The 20,660-nt window shown below is 40.5% G+C and overlaps 1 protein-coding gene across 2 annotated transcripts in view; it reads right to left on the bottom strand.

Moving 5' to 3' along the window:
• Positions 1-20,660, bottom strand: part of fam193a (family with sequence similarity 193 member A) — a 227,901-nt gene that overhangs the window by 43,586 nt on the left and 163,655 nt on the right. For both annotated transcript variants that reach the window (XM_043704036.1, XM_043704026.1), the window contains exons 7-14: positions 17,888-18,012; positions 11,863-12,010; positions 8,913-8,990; positions 7,233-7,348; positions 5,927-6,169; positions 5,003-5,156; positions 1,800-1,979; positions 690-944 (exon numbers count right to left, since the gene is read on the bottom strand). In XM_043704036.1, the coding sequence (XP_043559971.1) occupies positions 690-944; positions 1,800-1,979; positions 5,003-5,156; positions 5,927-6,169; positions 7,233-7,348; positions 8,913-8,990; positions 11,863-12,010; positions 17,888-18,012 (1,299 nt within the window). The remainder of the gene's footprint in view (positions 1-689; positions 945-1,799; positions 1,980-5,002; positions 5,157-5,926; positions 6,170-7,232; positions 7,349-8,912; positions 8,991-11,862; positions 12,011-17,887; positions 18,013-20,660) is intronic.

Here is a 20,660-nt window from a genome sequence, read left to right on the forward strand (position 1 = left end):
GACCAAATGTCTTAAATGCTGTAATTGTACCAGTCTCCACCACTTCCTCTGGCAGCTCATTCCATACATACACCATTCTCTGTTTGATAAAGTTGCCCCTGAGGTCCTTTTCAAATCTTTCCCCTCTCACCTTAAACCTACACAGTCTAGTTTTTGGACTTCCAAATGCTAGAAAAATGATCCTGGCTACTCATCCTTTCTATGCCTCTCATAATTTTATAAACCTCTATAAAGTCACCCCTCAGCCTATTCAGCCTCTCCCTGAGCTCAAACCCTCTAGTCCTGGCAACATTCTTGGAATTCTTTTCTGCACACTCTCACAACATCCTTCCTATAGAAGGGTGACCAGAATTGTATGCAGCATTCTGAAAGTGGCCTCTCCTAAGTCCTGTACAACCACAACATGTACCAATTCCTACACTCAATATCCTGATCAATGAAGGCAAGTGTGCCAATGCCATCTTCACCACCCTGTCTACCTGTGACTCCACTTTCAAGGAAACAAGTTGTTAGGTTTGAAGCTAAAATCAAGAGAAATCCTAAATACAATATACATCAAATCTGTACTGCTGGTGCACATAAAAATTAAACGATTTTCAAGATAATATCATTCAGGAAGGTGCTTGGGTACAAGTCAAGTAAACATGGAAGGAAAACCCTCTCCTTTTCACACCAGGAGAATGTCTTACCTTATTGTGTGTGAATGGTGGAGTAGCTGCATACAGAGTCGGATGGAGGAGAGGCCGAGGCAGATGAGGGATGGTGTGTAGTGGTAAATGCCCATGGATATGGGGGTAGAGGTGAAGAGCAGGATGGGAAGGCTTTTCTGTGGGTAAAAACTGGTGGCTGCTAGGGAGACGCCCAGCTGCAAGTGCAGATGTGTTCAACCCTGAGCCTTCTTGCTTACAGACATGGCATTCACAAACATTTTGGACCTGGTCAGCCTTTGAAAGAAAAGAAAACACCTTAAGCAGCTTTATCAGATATTAAATACTTTTTTTTAAAAAAAATGTGCATCTTGTACGAACTGACACCATTACTGAGGGGTCGACAATACATTAGCTCTATTGCTGTCTGTAAATGTTGTCAGACATGCTGAGTTTTTCTGCATGCGCTCTCTCTTTCACTGATTTAATATTAGCTGCTAAACAACTCCAATTCTTCAAGTACTGTCTAATACAAAGATCTTCATACCTTTTATCATTGTAGTAAATTTTTTTTGCATGTTTTCCCACGGTCTTGAGTGTTGCACAAATTCAAAAACAGAAATCTAAAAGCAGCTTAACCAATGACTTATGTACATTTGTATCACCACTGGTACACAATGTCCCATTTTTTAAAAAGACTACAATTCCATTAAAAAAACAACCTTAAACTTATCGTCCCTCCAAAAACATTAACATATAATAATGTGGTTGGTTGTAAAAGAGATTGCCTTGGCTGATAGGCTAAAGAATGAGATGCAGGAGGTTCACTGCTGCTTTCTCCATCATCACCATCTTCTTCATCAACCTCTGAAGAACTACTACTAGTGCTGCTTACCTGTGGAGACTAGAGTGTATAAGATATTGTACATTTAGTAAGTTCATATCTACAGCTTTCTGTGGTACAGATTTTCAAAATCTAAATTTCAACTGTCTTCCTTTTCACTGGAAATGACCAAAGAAGAGTCGACACTTTATCATTTAGATGTTACCTCCAGTTTTATTTCCAGAATTTGTTTTCAGTTATTTCATTTTTCAAACACTGGTCCTTTCTTGCCCCTGCACCCCTCCTTAGGTTGTTAATGCACTGAGTACCTGCTGACTTGGATAAGATGGTGGTGGACTGTCCCTCCTTACTTCCTCCTTTCTCGCAGTTCTCTTCCCAGCCATCTCCTCTGGATGAGACGCAGGAGGTTCACTGCTGCTTTCTCCATCATCACCATCTTCATCATCAACCTCTGAAGAACTACTACTAGTGCTGCTTACCTGTGGAGACTAGTGTGTAAATTTAAAAATAATAAAAAGGCATTAAGAAATGAATTAATTAACTTGCTTCCATAAAGCACATTGCATGTTCTTTGGGATATCCCAAGTATTCTGAAACTTCAGAACTGTTAATTATGTGAAAATGTGGAGGCTAATTGATACAGCAAATTCCCACAAACAGTAATGAGACAAACAGGAACATAATTAGTCTCAAGCATGAAGTCAGATACACAGCACGGAAACAGAACCTTCAGTCTAACTCATCCATGTCGACCAGGTATCTTAAATTAATCTAGTCCCAATTGCCTCTAAACCCTTCCTATTCACATATCCATCCAGATGCCTTTTAAATATTGCAATTATACCAGCTCACGCCATACATGCACCACCCCCTGCTTGAAAAGGTTGCCATTAGATCCCTTTTAAATCCTTCCACACTCACTTTAAATGCATGCCCTCTAGTTCTGGACTCCCCCAATCCAGAGAAAAGACCTTGTCTATTCACCCTATCCATGCCCCTCATGATTTTATAAACCTCTATAAGGTCACCCCTCATCCTCCGACGCTCCAGGGAAAACAGCCCCAACCTATTCAGCCTTTCCCCATAGCTCAAATCCTCCAACCCTGGCAACATCCTTGTAATCTTTTCTGAACCCTTTCAAGTTTCACAACATCCTTCCCACAGCGGGAGACCAGAATTGAATGTAGTATTCCATTAGTGGCCTAACCAATATCCTGCAGCAACAACGTAACCTCCCAACTCCTATACTCAATGCTCTGATCAATAAAGGAAAGCATACCAAACCTTCTTCATTATCCTATCTACCTGCGACTCTGCTTTCAAGGAACTATGAATCTGCACTCCAAGGTCTATTTGTTCAGCAACATTCCCCAGGACCTTACCATTAAGTGTATAAGTCCTGCTCTGATTTGTCTTTCCAAAATGCATCACCTCACATTTATCTACACTAAAGCCACTCCTGGGCCCAGCTGATCAAGATCCTATTGTACACTGAGGTAATCTTCTTTGCTGTCCACTACACCTCCATTTTTGTGTCATCTGCAAACTTACTAACTATACCTCCGATGTTCTATCCAAATCATTTATATAAAATGACGAAAAGCACCGGACCCTGTACTGATCCTAGTGGCACACCGCTGGTCACAGGCCTCTGTCTGAAAAGCAATTCGCTACTAACACGATCAGTCTTCTACCTTCGAGCCAGGTCTGTATCCAAGTAGCTGGTTCTCCCTCTATTCAGCGTGTTCTAACCAGTCTACCAGGAACCTGGTCGAATGCCTTACTGAAGTCCATCTAGTTCATGTCCATCACTCTGCCCTCATCAATCCTCTTTGTTACTTCTTCAAAAGACTTAATCAAGTTAGTGAGACACTATTTCCCACACAAAAAGCCATGTTGACTATCCCTAATCAGTCCTTGCCTTTCCAAATAGATGTACATCCCGTCCCTCAGGAGCCCCTCCAACAACTTGCCCACCACCGACGTCAGGCTCACTGGTCTACAGTTCCCTAGCTTGTCCTTACCACCTTCCTTAACTGGTGGCACCATGTTTGCCAACCTCCAGTCTTCCAAATCCTCACCTACGGCAATCGATGATACAATACCTCAGCAAGGGGCCCAGCAAATCACTTCCCCAGCTTCCCAGAGTTCTAGGGTACACCTGATCAGGACCCAGGGATTTATTCACCTTTATGCGTTTTGAGATCATTCAACAGCACCTCCTCTGTAAAATGGACACTTTTCATGATGTCACTATTTATTTCCCCAGGTTCTTTATCTTCCATATCCTTCTCCACAGTAAATACTGATGCAAAATACTTATTTATTATCTCCTCTACCGCCTGCAGTTCCACGCATTTGCGGCCTTGTTGATCTTCGAGTGGCCCTATTCTTTCCCAAGTTACCCTTTTGTCCTTAATATATTTGTAGAATCCCTGTGGATCCTCCTTAGCCTATTTGCCCTCCTGATTTCCCTCCTAAGTATACTCCTATTGCCTTTATACTTTTCTAGGGAATCACTCAATTTCTGCTATCTATACCGGATACATTCTTTTTCTCGAATGAAACATCAATTTTTCTCGTCATCCAGCATTCCCCACACCTATGAGCCTTGCCCTTCACCCTATCAGAAACATCTGTCTCTGGATCTTGTTATCTCAGTTTTGAAGGCTTCCCATTTTCCACTCTCAATTAAGTTTTGAAAGTTCTTGCCTAATACCACCAAAATTTGCCTTCTCCAATTTAGAACTTTAACTTTTAGATCCAGTCTATCCTTTTCCATCACTATTTTAAAACTAATAGAATTATGGTCACTCGCCTCAGTGGTTCCCCCCCACTGACAACTCAGTCACCTGCCCTGCCAAGAATGTAGATGAAATAGCAGGAATTCTATCAGCTAACCCCATATAGTCCCATAATGGGAATGTGAAAAAAGTCACATGCTGTTTAGAATGGATTGTTTAACAGTCTCAGATCTCAAAGCCAATGTAAGGTTTGATGAGGCACATCAGATGTTAGTTTTTCTCATCGAACCATATATTGGAATTTACATTTGCATTCCCTGATCCTTAAAAGGAGTAAAAAGAAACAAGTGAAGAGTAATAGCACAAAAAAAATCAGCACAAGAAAAATCTGATCCCTTCATTGCTGCTAATGGTTTTATTGAAATTTTAAAATACAACTTGGGTGGAACCTGGAAAGAACAGAAAAACTGGACATAGTCTATTTGGAATCCAAAAAAATCTTGGTGAGCACTGAATAAGGTTTTTGCAGTTATAGACACCCCTTGTTTTGATCATTTAGAGTACAGGAAGCTACACAAAATCAATAACTTGCACTGCAAAAAAGAAACACGAAAAGAACAGCTCCGTAAAAATGAAATCTGTGGTAACTTGTGCACTGTAGCATAGGCAGAAAAATGGAGGTTACTCAAAATCTCCTGGAACAGTTTATGAAGCACAGGGATGCGCTGCATCTCATTTCCCAACTTTTATTTCTTTATGTTACCTACCTCATCCTTTAATGCCATATTTTCACCCCCACCATTGAGTTCTCCATGAATACCATTCATGTTGGCTACAACTTCTGCATCATCATAGCTGTTGAGTGGGTATATGTCAGCAAATTTAGCCGATAAAGGGGTGACATCTTCATCATCACTGCCACTGAGGGAAAAAAACAAAACTGACGTGATCAGGCTATAAAGTCATGATGTGGAGAAGTCTGTGTTGGACTGGGGTGTACAAAGTTAAAAATCACACAATACCATACCCTAAGACTATGAAGTGTTTAACAGAATCCCATGGTACTCGTGAAAGACTAACAAATACAGTACCCCATGTCCTGACCAACAGTCAACTTTCAATCAATGTAATTCACCTAAATGTGTAATAAGGACAGTATTGCAAACTGGCTGAAGTATTTCTGACATCGCAGTAATGCCAATACTGCATTATCTCAAATGGAGCCTAAACAGTGGAATGGATCCATTGGACTGATTGTCTGTTTGTGTTCTGTCCTATGAAGCAGTTAGAGATTCCCAGACATTGTAAATGATGGTACATAAAAACCCATTCTTTCTAGCTGAATAGGGCAACATTCTTAACTGTTCAGATGAGGGAATGGTATCAAAAACAGTGCCTCACTCAGTCAGGCACTGTATTTCCAAGCAACTGAGTTCATTTCAGGTCCCCCAAAACAGTCCTTTTGGACCCAGACACGAGAATTCACTGTGAGTCAAGCATCACAAAAATACACAAGCAGCTTTCCACAAAGTGTTTGCCTGACTCAGCTTTAGATGTTTAATGTAGGATTACAAAATACTTCAGAGAACTCGCGTTAAGAGTTTAGCCTCCTTCTGCTCCATATATCATTCTATCAACTAAAACAACTTAATAAAAACATTGTAAGCAACGCTGCGGACTTGAGCACTTACAAGGTGGGGGCTGAGTTGCTATCAGCCAGAATGAGCCGTGGGTGTTGCTGAATGGTGATTGGCGAACTTGAGCCAGATCCCGAGCTTGCAGATGACATGCTAGGTGGGCGAATCTCTGAGAGGTAATCTGGAGCAGATTCCACTTGTAAAGGTAATGTGTTAATAGAAAGGTCATCAGGAATGGGCGAGTCCATGATGCCACACGTGAGTATATGAGACAGGCTGCAATCGTCACAGGTACACCTGCAGAAAGGTCAAAGCAAAGTTAAAGCATCTGAATCATTCCCTTGTGTAATATACAGTATCACAGGGGACTGGATGGGCAGCAGAAAGTCAAACGTGCTCTCTTTTAACATCTCGTATATGAGTAGGCACTTGGCCACAAATCACTGAATGAAAGGCTCCTTTCTTCCTGGATTGAAGGCAGCTGTGCCAAATACATGAAAAAAAAAGACTCACTGGGGAAGATGAGAAGCTTGTTCTGGTGAGGAGAGGACTCGAGCACTGAAGATTAACAACTATTTCTCCAAGGGCTTCCACAAGGACTCAGTTACCTAAAATAATGAGCCCCATAAAGAACTGAAGATAATTCTGAGAAAACCAATAGGATTGGTTTTACCAGATTTTACTCTCCACTTAATTTAGTTGTTTCAGTCCTCTGCATTTCCCAACTGGCAATGTTAGGTTACATTGACAGTCTTCATTTCTGCTGAATTAACTAACCTCAGCTACTAGGGGGCACTATCACTGACCTCAATGCTCCACTGTAAAGGGAAGAACTCACTATACTCCCCATTTCTGATCATCATCCAGTGACTTGAGGAAGGATGTATGGACATCAGATTCAGGACCAGATTCTTCTGGGCTATTATGCTCCCTGGGCTGACAAACCTTTCAGCACTCACCATCAAGACTCACAAGAACTGTACCCAGCATGGAGCCAAAATCTTCAGGGAGCGAGAGCACTGAGAGCGTGAGGGATAAAACTTTAAATACTGGAGGTCTCAAAATATATCCATGGATACCTGACTGAATAAACAGACCAAACTGATATTTAGCAAGATGATGAAAATGTTAACTACGGCACAGAATGAGGGATTACATACAGATATGGGAAAATGTCAGTTGAATAAAACAACTGCACGAGAAACCTTCTGGCGAACCTTCTCCCTATCACTATTCTAGGAACAATATGGATATAAGGGAGAAGACTACTAACAAAAAAAAATCCAATTTTTTTTAAACACTTAATACACAGAAATATTGAATCATAATCATTCCACATACATGTTCTCTGGACACTTACCTACGCCTATAATTACAGTTGGGACAATCAGGCATGCTCAGTCGTGATGACAGCATATGCCTCATTGTGTCTGTGAAATTATTCTCCCCAGTTAGTGCTTTCTTGCTGTTTGTAAGCTGGAAGAAAATGGTGATTCTTAACAAATAGAACACAGAACATGAAAAGACCATAAAGAATAGGAAATGTCAGGCACAAGATGCATTATCACTATTTTAATACAAAGTAGAGGGGTAAACAATTAGGGTCTTTCAACACATTAGGGTCATGCTATTTTGAAACATGAACAACTAGGCAGGAAAGGTAGTTAAAGGTGGGCTTTAGTGATTGCTAGAAAACCTAAAACAAATGGCATTTTAGAAGGCTATCCATATTTGTTTAATAAAATCAGAATAAAAGATGGACTCACAAAAACAGCAAGTGGCGAACTTAGCTAGAGGTGTGTTGCAAAAATGGTAGACCACCGCTTAAAAGCTCAGAGTAAACGTGAGAATAGAAATTGTTTTGGGGATGGCTGGGAGTGTAATTCCATGCTGTAAAATTGTTAAACTCGAAGGCTGTAAGATGCCGAAAATGTAGTGTTGTCCTCCCAGCTTGCGTTGAGCTTCACTGGAGTGTGGATATATCCTGATGTCATGTAAAATGTACACTTATTGTCCACCTCCCAATCTTTCCTAATTATTTTCATTCAGTCACTAATTTGTGTGTTAACAATTATTAGTCTGACAGGAAGGTGCTGTTTTAATCTCATTCAATTTGAATCACTGGATGACTTGAATATTTCCAGCACAATTTATCATCTCAAATAACCTTCCACTCATTAAGTAATGCATCTTTTTAGAACATTGAACAAATTAATTTGTCTGTGTTCCCTCCCATGAAGCTAACAGGACAACTATCAAGCAACCACAGGCCATGAATGAGCTATCTCAGATGGTGATCTAATTATCAAGTTGACTGAAGGAGCAGCTGCTTAGCCCAGGATTAATGGAAAGGCTTTGGCCTATGCTGTCAATTTTCTTGACTTTACATCAACTTCAACAAAAAGATAGGACCTTGGCAATTAACGCCTTTTCCAAATTACAGCACTTCTGGTGAAGTAGCAACCTTTCAGTGATGCACTGAAGTGGCAGACTCAGTTTTAGGTACTTCAGTGCTGGTATAGAGCTCAAGTTCCCAGTCATCTGACTGTGAGGCAAACAAGCCAAATAGTCAGTTTAATATTTATACATGATGCGACAACCCCCTTAGCCATATTAACTCTTGTAAACAACAATTTGAATGTGCATTCTAAACTCTGCTGCTTTGCATTCAAATCTGAAGATTTATCAAATAATCAATTGAGAATGATTTGTGATACAATGGAACATAAGGACATAAATTATCCATTCAGTTCTTTGTGCATGTTCCATTATACAGGGAGATCAGGCATGGTTGTTATTTTAACCCAAGTTAACCTCTTGATTATGCAACTCTTAATAACCTCTGCCAAACAATCAATTTCCATTCTGAAATTTGCAACCTTAAAAGGGAAAAGTTACAGATTTCCAGTCTTGAATGAGAAGTATTTCCTGACATCATCTCTAAACACTAAAGTTTAAGATCATGTCTCTTTGTGCTGAACAAGCCAAGATGTTCAGATCACCTGATTCACAAACATGTTAGCAGAAGATATCAGTTTACCTGCTCTTCCAATAAACGACGCTGTTTGAAGAACTCCCAGTCCTCCTTCAGCATACGTTGTTTTGTCTTCATTGCCATCTAATGAGGAGAGAAAAGTAGCTATTCAGATGTGGTCCAATAGTTTTAGAGTCCAACTCTGTTCACTGATTTTTTTTTCTTCAAATTAAAGAAGTGTTGTCTTAACACCAGGTGATTTCTTAACTCAGCAGAAGCTTTGTGCCACCAGAACATGGTGCAAAGTCCAGTTCAGGGACTTGAGCACATAACCACAGCAAAACTAGAGTCAATAAGAATTAGGTGAAAACTTTCTTCTGGTCGGTGTTATATCAAGCACACAAAGGAAGATGGTTGTTATTGTTTGGGGTCAATCACTTCAGCTTCAGGTCACCTCTGCAGGATGTCCTCAGGGTAGTGACCTTGGCCCAATCATCTCTAGCTATGATCTTCCCTCCATCATGAACTCAGAAGTGGTTCACTGATGATTGCATAGTGTTCAGTACTGTTTGTGATTCCTCAGATACTGAGGAATTCATCTCCAAATGCAGCAAGACCTGGACAATATCCATTGACAAGTGACAAATCACATTTGTGCCATTCAAATGCCAAACAACAATTGTTGCCAACACCTGAGCATCTCACTATTGCTTCCTGACATTCAACGACCTTATCATCACTAAATACCCCATTCGCACCACCCTTTGGGTTACTGACCAGAAACAGAAGAGGACTAGCCAAATAAAATTTGTCACAACAGGAGTAAGTTGGAAGCTAAGAATCCTGCAGTGATTAACTCACCTCCTGACTCCTCAAAGTCTATCAATTATCTCCAAGGCACATTTCAGGAGTGTAATGGAATACTTCCCACTTGCCTTGATGAGTGCAGCTTCATCACTACTCAAGAAGCTTGACATCACCTGAGACAAAGTTGCCTGCTTGCTCGGCATCATGCCCCCAAACATTCCTTAAGACCATGAGATGGAGGTGCAGAAATAGGCTACTCAGCCCAGTGAATCTGCTCTGCTATTCAATAAGGATCTAGTTCATCTGATAATCCTTATCTTCACCTTCCTGCCCTTTCCCCATAATTACTGATACCTTTACTGAATAAAAGATTTTCCATCTCTGCTTTGAATATATTTAATGATCCTGCCTCAGCAAACCTATATGGTAAAGAATTCCACAAACTTTCTACCCTTGAGAAGAAATTTCTCATCTGTCTTACATATGTAACACCTAATTCTGAGATTATATCCTTTGGTCCTAAGACTCCCCCACTAATGGGTAAAACTTTTCCACATTAGCCTGTCAAATCTCCCATGAATCTTGTGTACTTCAATAAGGGCACATCTCATTCATCTAAATTTCAATGAATACAGACCCAACCGACCCAACCTCTCTTCTTAAGATGGTCCCTTCATACCCACCAATAGTTTTGTTAAGTTTCTCTGAACTTCCTCCAATGCCAATTTATCCTTCCTTAGATAAGGGGATCAAAACTGTTCACAACGTTTTAGCTGTGGTCTTCAAACGACTTGTTAGAATAAAGGCCTGCATTCCATTTGCTTTCCCTACAGTGAGGCAGGATGACTCAGTGGTTAGCATGCTGTCTCTCAGCGCCAGGGACCCAGATTTGATTCCAACCTTGGGCAGTTGTCTGCATGCCCACATGGGTTTCTGGTTCCCTCCCACATTCCAAAGGTGCACAGGCTGGGTGGATTAGCTATGCTAAATGCTGGGTCCGGGGACTAGAGGGGGGGGGGTCTGGATCTGTGTGGGATGGTCTTTGAAGGTCAGTGCAAATTTGATGGGCCGAGTGGTTTCTTTCTGTACTGTGGAGATCTTATGATTCTATTTCCTGTAGAACTTAACTTTTTGTGATTTACGCACAAGTCCTCCCAAACCCCTTTGTGCTGGAGTTTTCTGCCATCTTTTCCTATGTAAATGATACTTTTACATGAGCTATATTTCAGTTAGACGCACTCACCTCACTGACTTACTGCGCCACAGTCGTAAACCAATTCAAACTTAATTCACTCAGCTAATATATCCATCACCTATTCCTCATTCTATTAGATCTAAAGTCTTCTCCACATTAGATCACAACGAGATGCCTTGCACTCCTCTTGAACAGCTCTTAACCTCTTCAGAATGGGTGGTCTCCCCTTCAGTTGCACAGCTTCTGAACTTTGGAATACCGTCCTTGAACTTTCTACCCCTTGGTTTTCTCTGTTGAGATATTCCTTCAAACATCTCCTTACATGACTTGTTGTGCTGCTAGCATTGCACTCTTTACAGGAAAAGATTTACTTTTTTGGGGAGGGCATGGCAAGCGAAAGAAGAGAGTAGGGGAGGGACACAGCATGATGGGATCAATTCACTTTCTCAGAAATCCTGGGACGCTACTGGACATTGTTGAGAAAAGCAAAATAGAAGTGAAAAGTATTTGGGAAATCCCAATTTTTGAAATTATATTAATATAAGACTCCTTTACTCGATAGCTAGCTCTGAGGAAGCGTTATAACAGTGCTCTTACTTGTCCTTCTTCCCAGGGACATTCTACCCACCTCGGCTGGAATTAGGATATATGTAGTCTGTAGACAAACTGAAACAGATGATGAATGGCCTGTGTGTTTGCTGCTTGCTGCAGTGTTTTATGCTTTGAATTAGTTTGTTAAAAATAAAGTCATAACAAATAGCTATTACACTATATAAAAATTGGATAAGACAATTTAGTTGATCTCCACTGTAAAGATCGTGAGACCTATAGTTCTATAATTAACTTCGGCATTTTTCAAATACATTCCAGAAAACAAACTGGTACCTGAAACTTCTATCCACAAGTCATTTTAAGACTCATTGAAATGTGTGCATACTTTTTGAAAAATGTTTCAAAGCATTTAAGTTTTGAGCTTGAAATTGCAAAATGATTTGAGTAGGAAAAAAACTTCACCTGTTCATCCACATAATCATCTATTCGCTTTTGACACTCTAACCACTCTGCAGCAACTCGACTCATCTCTTGGTCCATCTGTAAGTACCTTTGTAGTAATGTACTATACATGTCCTCACTGTACGAGTCGTGCGATGCCGTCCCCAGCCTTAAAAGATCAGTGTCAGCATAAATATTCAAGTCAAACAGATGAGAATATAAACTGCAGAGCATTGTTCCATAAACTGCAATAAAGTACACTACCAATCCCAACTACTGTCAACATTAATTACTGGGTGGGAGGATAAAAAATAACAGAGGGAAAATCTTCAGCAATCAATTTCAGAAAGATTATTATTGTATAGGAATTTGAGGAAATCATTGACTGGAACTGATACTCAAAAAAATAACAAAAATAAATAGGGCAGTTCTTTCACAGAATAACAATATATTTGGTGGGTCAAATGGTCTCCTTTTGTACTGTCTGGCACTGGGAAGGGTTATGATGAGATAGACAGTTATAGATGGGCAGGGCTTTCGTTGACAAATATCCTGAAAGTGAAAGGGGTTAAAAAAAAAGTGATGATTGATTTAATGCTACAAACATTTGCTAACCTACAGGTCACTATCTCTTATAGATTTTCTGTAAGCAACAAGAAAATGCAATGGAAGCCCACTGCATTTTCAATGAGTTCTCAAACTCAGTCTCAGGATGCATAATTAATTGATTACAATCCTTGATTGAGTTACAGAAACAGGGGTGGCACAAACTGTCCTTAATATAATCATAATCTTCAACTCAAAAGCACAATAATTTAGCAAATGGCCAGTGCGTCTACAGCATAACTCAAGGAGGCAGCTGAAATGTCAGTGTGCTAATTTTGATATTGTCCAAATCTCTAATGACACTGTTCAATAACAAGAACCCATTATGGTAGTACAATAGATTTCTAGTTTAACTATGTTAGTTAGAATAATGCAATTTTGCAGGATGTAAAGTCCAGTAGATTTCACTGGCATCAGAATCTTAATTCAGGTACCAATGATCTGTTATTATGAGAATGAACACACTCATTGAGCTACGAAACATGCCAGGTGATGGTTAACAAAATTGATCAACACAGTGCCATCCACTCTCAAGATGAAAGGCAACAAATATATTCACAATCTAAGGGTGAACAAAGGCACTAACATATGCAATAGCTGGCCATAGTTTTAAATATTCTTCATTAAAAAAACTTCTGTCATTTTACTCCTCAGCTCTCGCTTTCCCTTTTGAAGGCTGTAACTTGTTGCAACTTTCATGGCAACTCAAATTAACGGTCATTTGTCTGCTACCTCAGCTGTTGTTCAAATGTTGACAGGTTATTTGGCCACAGGTGACATTACATCAACCCTATTTTCAGTTAGTATTAACATGTGATTGGATTACTAATACATATCATTGAGTCAAGATTAATGGGAGGAGCCTGCTTCTCTAATTCACCAGACTAGCTGCAAACATCCTTTCCAAAGAGGCCGAAATCAACATACGGTATTTGTTAAGATAATTTACAAACATTTTTTCAAACACTAAATAAATTCAACTTAATTTCTGATAAACTGATCACATACTGACCACAATCATTAATAGTGCAAGAACTCCAGCTTGGATTCAAAATTCTTCACAATGCTGAAAGAAGTAAAATGTGAAAACAGAACAAACTTAAACTAAAAATAAAAACAAAAAATAAATAAAATGGAGATCCTAATGCAGAGATTCTCCTTAAATGCAGTGGGGGAGGGTTTCAGCTGTGTATCATTGCGATGGTTTCCAGGAAAGGCACGATTCTGTCCAAGAAGAATGAGTAGCACCTAAACTGTGTGTATACATGTGCATGCATGTGCGCACAGGTGCTGGTGGTGGTGGTGGTGTGGGGAGTCTCCTAGCAGGGAGGATTGATAATGCCATTCAGGAAGTGTGGCAAGGGGGTGGGAACTGGAGCAGCAAGTCAGTTGTATAGATACTGGAGAAGAGCTTCAGACCAAGGCAAACATAGGTAAGAGGAAGAGCAGTCAGGGAGAGGTTGCTGAGCTCAGTGACACTGGAGCTTTAGACTCTGTTTGCTTCAATACAAGTATAAAAGGTACAGCAGATGAACTGAGAGCTTGAATTAATGCATGCAATTACGATGTTGTTGCTATCACAGAAAAATCGTTCAAAGAGGGATAGGATTGGCAGCTTAATAGGACATTTATGGTTAAGAAAGAAAGCAAGAGAGATGGGGCAGTTGCATTACTGGTTGGGAACATATCACAGCTGAGGGATGACACCTTGGAGGATTCTTGCAGCAAGGCATTATGGGCAGAGCTCCGGAATAGAAAGCGTGCAATCACAATGCTAGGATTGTACTACAGATCTCATAGTTGCCAGTGGGAGATAATGGAAGAGATATATAGTCAGATTGTGGAAAGATGTAGGGGTAAAAAAAAAGGGCTGATTTAAACTTCCCTCATATTAATTGGGACTCCCTAGGATGGGAGCAATTTGTTATGTATTTCCAGGAGGGTTTGTTAAACACAGTATGTGGATAATCCAACTGGGAGGGGGCCATTCTGGGCCTGGTACTGGAAAATGAGCCCAGCCCCATGATTAAAGTTTCAGTGGGGACCATTTTGGGAAAAGTGACCATAATTCCATAGATTTTCAGATACTTACGGATGACAAGAGTGGATCTTGGATGAAGGTGTTAAATTGGGGGAGGACAGCTATAACAGAATTAGGCACAAATTGTAGGATATGGATTGGGAGCAGCTGTTTAAGGGTAAATCTGCATCTGAAAAGTGGGAGTCTTTAAAGGCTAGTTGATTAGAGTGCAGGACAGGCATGTTCCTGTGAAAGTGAAGGACAGGAATGGCAGGATTTGGGAACGCTGGATGACAGAGGAAATTACCAGCTTACTCAAAAAAGAAAGAACACCTAAGGACAACTGAAAAGAGACAAAGTCCTTCAAGCATATAAGAAAGTAGGAAGGAACTCAAACATGGAGTTAGGAAGGCTAAAGGGGCCATGAAATGTCATTTGCCATCAGGGTTAAGGAGAATCCCAAGGCATTGTATACATATATCAGGAGCAAAAGTGTAGCTAGGCAAAGAGCAGGCCCACTCAAGGATAAAGGAGGGTGCGAAGCCACTGGAAATGGGCAAGATCCTTAATGAATACTTTACATTGGTATTCACCAGAGAGAGGGACGTGAGGGATGTTGAGGTTCGGGAAAGGTGTGCAAATACTCAACATAATGAAGGAGGAAGTGTTGGGTTTCGTAAAATATATTAAGGTATACAAGTCCCCAGAGCCAGGTGGGATCTACCTCAGGATACGGTGGGAGGCAAGGGAGGAAATAGATCAGATTAGATTACTTAGTGTGGAAACAGGCCCTTCGACCCGCCGAAGCACACCCACCCAGACCCATTCCCCTACACCTAATGCTACGGGCAATTTAGCATGCCCAATTCAACTGACCTGCACGTTTTTGGACTGTGGGAGAAAACCGGAGCATCCGGAGGAAATTCACATAGACACGGGGAGAACGTGCAAACTCCACACAGACAGTCGCCTGAGGCAGGAATTGAACCCGGGTCTCTGGCGCTGTGAGGCAGCAGTGCTAACCACTGTGCCACCATGCCGCCCAAATAGCTGGAGGCTTGACAGATATCTCTGCATCCTCTTTGACCTCAGTCGAGAGGACTGGAGAATGATCAATCTTGTTCCTTCGTTTAAGGGAAACTGAGATAATCCAGGAAATTACAGGCCAGTGAGCCTGACATCAGTGGTATGAAGCTGTTGAAGATACGGAGGACAGGTTTATTCAAATTTGGAATCAAAGGACTTGTTAGTGATAGGCAGCATGGGCTAGGTGCGGAGATGGGCATGTCTCGCCAACTTGGTTCATTTTTTACTTAAGGTGGTGACAAGAATGATGAGGAAATGATTGATGTTGCCTAAGTGGACTTTGGCATTTGAAAAAGTATCTCATGGCAGGCTGGTACAAAAGGGATCTGGGGTAGGCTGGCTCAATGGATACAGAACATAGAAGACAGAGTAGGGGTGGAAGGGTGCTTTTCAAATCGGAGATCAGTGACTAATGGTGCTATGCAGGGTTAAAGCTGGAATCTTTACTGTTTGTAATCATATATAATTAATCTGGATGAAAATATAAAAAGTCTGATTTGCAAATTTGCAGATGACACCAAAATTGACTGAGTTGCAGATTGTGAGGAGGATTGTTCAAAGGATACAGTTGGATATCGATAGAACGTCGATTTGGACAGGGTAACTATAGGTGGAGTTTAATCCAGACAAAATGCAAGGTGATGCATTTTGGAAGATCAAATTCAGGTGCAAAATGTACTATAAGTGTCAGCATCCTCAGGAGCATTGATACAGAGGGATCTTGGCCTACAGATCCCTGAAAACGGCAACACAAGTGGTTACGGTAAGGGTCACTCAACCTGAAATGTTAACTCTGATTTCTCTCCGCAGATGTTTCTCGGCCTGCTGAGCTTTTCCAGCAATGTCTGTTTTTGTACCAGTATGTGCAAGTTCTCCTCGAAGTCACTCACCTTCTTGACTTGTCACTGTTCCTTCAGTGTTGCTGCATCAAAATCTCACAACTCCCTTCCTAATGGCATTGTAGGTATAGCAAATGGACTGCAGTGGTTCAAGAAGCCAGCTCACCGCTACCTTCAAGGTCAACTAGGGATGGGTAGTAAGTTTTGGCCCAGCCAGCCATGTTCACACCCCACATGGTGTACAGGAAAGTGAACACATGTGGGGAAGCTGATGCATTTTCCACTGATTTCACCAAGTATAGCACAAAGATGAGAAATGAGGAGGAGGCAAGGACAAATCTTTGGTGAACACAAGAGGCAATGATGCACGAATATGAAGAGAAGCCAAGTCAGTTGAGTATGTGCTATGATCAGACAGATGAGATGAGAACCAAGTGAGTGCAAAAGCATCTAGCTGGACAACAGTAGAGAGAGATTGGTGGAGGGAATAGGGATAGTAAGGTGAACCACATCAAAGAATGACACATTTAGATGGAACAGAGGGTGAAAGTTTACATTTGTCAGTTATACACAAATGTTTGAGGCTTTGCTAAGAACAATTTTAGTAATATTGCAAGGCAAATCATGGAGGGACTAAAGTATGGAGTTCTGGGAAAAATGGGCGAATGTTTTGAATCTAAAATGGCTTTTCTCCAGTGAAGAGGAGTCATGCCAGATTCAAATATTAACTTTGTTTGTCTCTCCACAGGTACTGTTTTAATAAAACGTTCAATGACATTAAATAATAAAGGGGATTTGAAGTTGGGCAGTTGAAGAGACCAAGGTTTTTTTTTTGAGGACAGTGCTAAATACAATATCCACATCTACTAACATGGGAGCCAGGAAGGATATGGGGTTGTCAGCAACCTAGAATGGATTCCATCTGGACGAGGTGAGACGTAGCAAATTTCAGTAATTTTAATCTAGTAGTACTTGTGTGTTTTATGTTCAATTTACTGGAAGATATCTCTGCCAGTGCAGCACTTCTCTCAGTACTCTACTCGGATGCAGACTAGATTATCCCCACAAGTCTCTAAAATACATTCTGACGGCCACTAAGGTGTGATGTTTAATTGTTAAATTAATTCATAGCTCTCCAGAGATCATGCAAATCAACTTCCAAAATGTGTCATCATCCTCATTCCACATACCATGAGTCTAGTCTAAGAGGCCATAAACATGGATAGCATTAAAGAGGAAATACTTATATTAGAACAGCACACAATGTCTTTCAGAGGTCAGTAAACTGGGTTGAATAGAAGATACTTTACACTTCATATTATCCAATGATACCTGGCAAGGACACTGGGTATCAAAAAAATATGAAAATAAGGACTTGTCCATGTCAGCAGTGGTGTTAAGTACAAAAACACCATTATGAACTATTATGCTTTCCTTATTATCTTTATCTAATAAATCATTAAATCTAAAGTTTGTAAGTTGTAGAGAATCTTACCGGAGCTGTGCTACTAGTGATGGTAAGCTACTCTGCAGAAGTGGCTCAGAGAACACCAAGTTTTCAAAGAGGTGCTTATTATGCAGTTCCCACGTGACCTGGAATTTCTTCAAATGTTCACTTTCCTAAAGGAAAAAACAAGGAAGACATCTATAGCTCATGCAACTGGAACAGTTTTCAGTACGTAAGGAATGCAATGAAGCAGGGAATTAATACATCCCACAGAAGATAGATACAAATCCAGGGCTACTGAAAAGTTATCAGCTGCAAGAGTTCAACAGATTTATCACAAAAACGTCCCTCATTTAGCAATCTCGCTCAAAGTCGCCATAGGAAGGAGTACATTCTGGAAATAGTGCTGATGACAGTAGTAGGTTAGCATCCACGATTCAAACGGTTGCTTGTATTTTAACCATGATCTAGCTTTTCTGTATGATTCACAAAGCAGTACATTACTGTGACTTGCTCTCTGAAAATTCCAGTCTTCAACTGTAAGAAAAGGATTTGGATGAGAATATAGAAAGTATGGTCAGTAAGTTTATGGATGACACCAAAATTGGTAACACAGACAGTGAAAAGGGTTTTCTAAGGTTACAAAGGGATCTTGATCAGATGGTCAATGGGCTGAAAAATGGTAGATGGAGTTCAATTTGGGTAAATGTGCGGCATTGCATTTTACTATAACAAACAAGGGCAGGACTTAATAAATTTGGTGTTGGGTAGTGTTGTAGAACAGAGGGACCTAGGGCATAGGTACACAATTCTTTGAAGTTTGCATCACAGGGTGGTTAAAAGGCATTTGGCATGCTTGTCTTCATTGCTCAGTCCTTTGAGTATAGGAGGTAGAGGTCATGTAGAGGTTGTACAGGACATTGAGGTCTTTTCTGGAATACTGTGTCCAGTTCTGGCGCACAGTTATAGGAAGGATATTATCAAGCTGGAGAGGGTTCAGAAGAGATTTACCAGGAAGCTGCTGGGTATAGAAGTTTTGAGTTATAGAGAAAGGCTAAATAGGCTGAGACTTTTTTCACTGGAGCATAGGAGATTGAGAGGCAGCGTTTATAAAATGAGGGATATAGATAGAGTTAATGGTACTTATTTTTTCCTTAGGATGGGGGATTTCAAGACTAGGGGAAACATTTTAAAAATTTTTCTTTCTCACTTTAAAGACATGGGGAAGATTTTTTTCAAGAGGGTAGCTTGTGTATGGAATGAACTTCCCAAGGAAGTGGTGGATGTGCGTACAAATCCAAAACGTCTTAAACGTTGTGAAAGTACATGAATAGGAAAGGTTTGGAGGAACATGGGCTAAAAGCAGTCAGTGGTGGGGTTGCGGGGGGGGTGAAATGTACATATGTGTGAAGACACCTAGTTTACTTTGGAATTATGTTCGGCATGGACTGGTTAGATGGTTTCTGTGCTGTGTCGCTCTATGACTGAAGTGTTTAAGATTCTGAACAGTCTTGACACTGGTAAATGTGAAAAGGATGTTTCCTCTAGTGGCTGAGTTCAGAACTACATTTGGATTAGCTGAGATTATTACATGGCAGAGCAAGGTCAAGCAGTTGAATGGCTGACACCAACTTGTCTGCATGTAAGGTAACTTTTATTTTCAGAATTTCAACTTTCATTGCCCAGATGAGTAGACTTGACCGTTCTAGAACATTATTTCAGTCACCTTTTAATATATCTTGTTTAAAATTGGTAACAAAAGGGTACTGATTTCCTTTATTTAGGATAAAGAGCCAGATGCAATGAGAACTTAGATGCAACAAGTGGTTAGCAATTGAAATGTATTTATGGTGATGGGTAATGATTCAATCATCTGTCTTTCAAAAGCAAATTAGATACATGTTGAAGAAAAATGACAAAATTAGGGAGAAACTGGGACTAACTGAACTCCCCTTGCCATTGAAATTGATATGGGCTCAGACCAGTCACGCTCAGGGCTATTCTATAGTTCTAGTTAAGTTAGTAAGTTTTGAGAAGATTTGTAGCTCAGGTTCTGGATGTAAGTTTGCTTGCTGAGTTGGAAGGTTTCTTTCTGGACGTTTCGTCACCATACTAGGTAACTTCAGTGAGCCTCCGGTGAAGCACTGGTGTTAGTGACCTGCTTTCTATTTGTGTTTAGGTTTCCTTGGGTTGGTAATGTCATTTCCTGTGATGTCAGTTCTTGTGGTGATGTCATTTTCTGTTCTTTTTCTCAGAGGGTGGTAAATGGGTCCTAGAAGCACGGAATTCCAACCAGACCTCAATCAACAAACATATCAACTTGGACCTCATTTACCACTCTCTGAGAAAATGAAAAGGAAATTACATCACCAACCCAAGGAAACCTAAATACAAAGTGGGTCAGTAATACCAGTGCTTCACCAGAGGCTCACTGATTATGTTACCGAGTATGGTTACGAAATGTCTGAAAACGCACCTCCCAACTCAGCAAGCAAACTTACATACAGTTCTAATTAAGCGTCTAGGCTTTTTTGCCACAGCAGATGCTATGAAAAAGTGAGTGTTGTATGCGTACACTAAACTGTGATGTCAACAATGATTCTTCTATTGAAAAGTGCTGTTTAAGCAAGTTCCATGATGCTAAATACTTGCTATTGGTGAAAATGGAAGATTAAAGATCATTTAAGGTCTTGTGGAAAAATTACATTTTGGAACTGGAAAAGGAAACTTGCTCATTTGCTGTCCATGCTTTTCACCATCAGTCATTCTCTCTCTCAAAATTGCTCTCATGCCTTGAGCTCATTCACGGTAGCTATCTCAA

The sequence above is a fragment of the Chiloscyllium plagiosum genome, chromosome 2 (assembly GCF_004010195.1).
Source record: "Chiloscyllium plagiosum isolate BGI_BamShark_2017 chromosome 2, ASM401019v2, whole genome shotgun sequence".
NCBI classification, from domain to species: Eukaryota; Metazoa; Chordata; class Chondrichthyes; order Orectolobiformes; family Hemiscylliidae; genus Chiloscyllium; species Chiloscyllium plagiosum.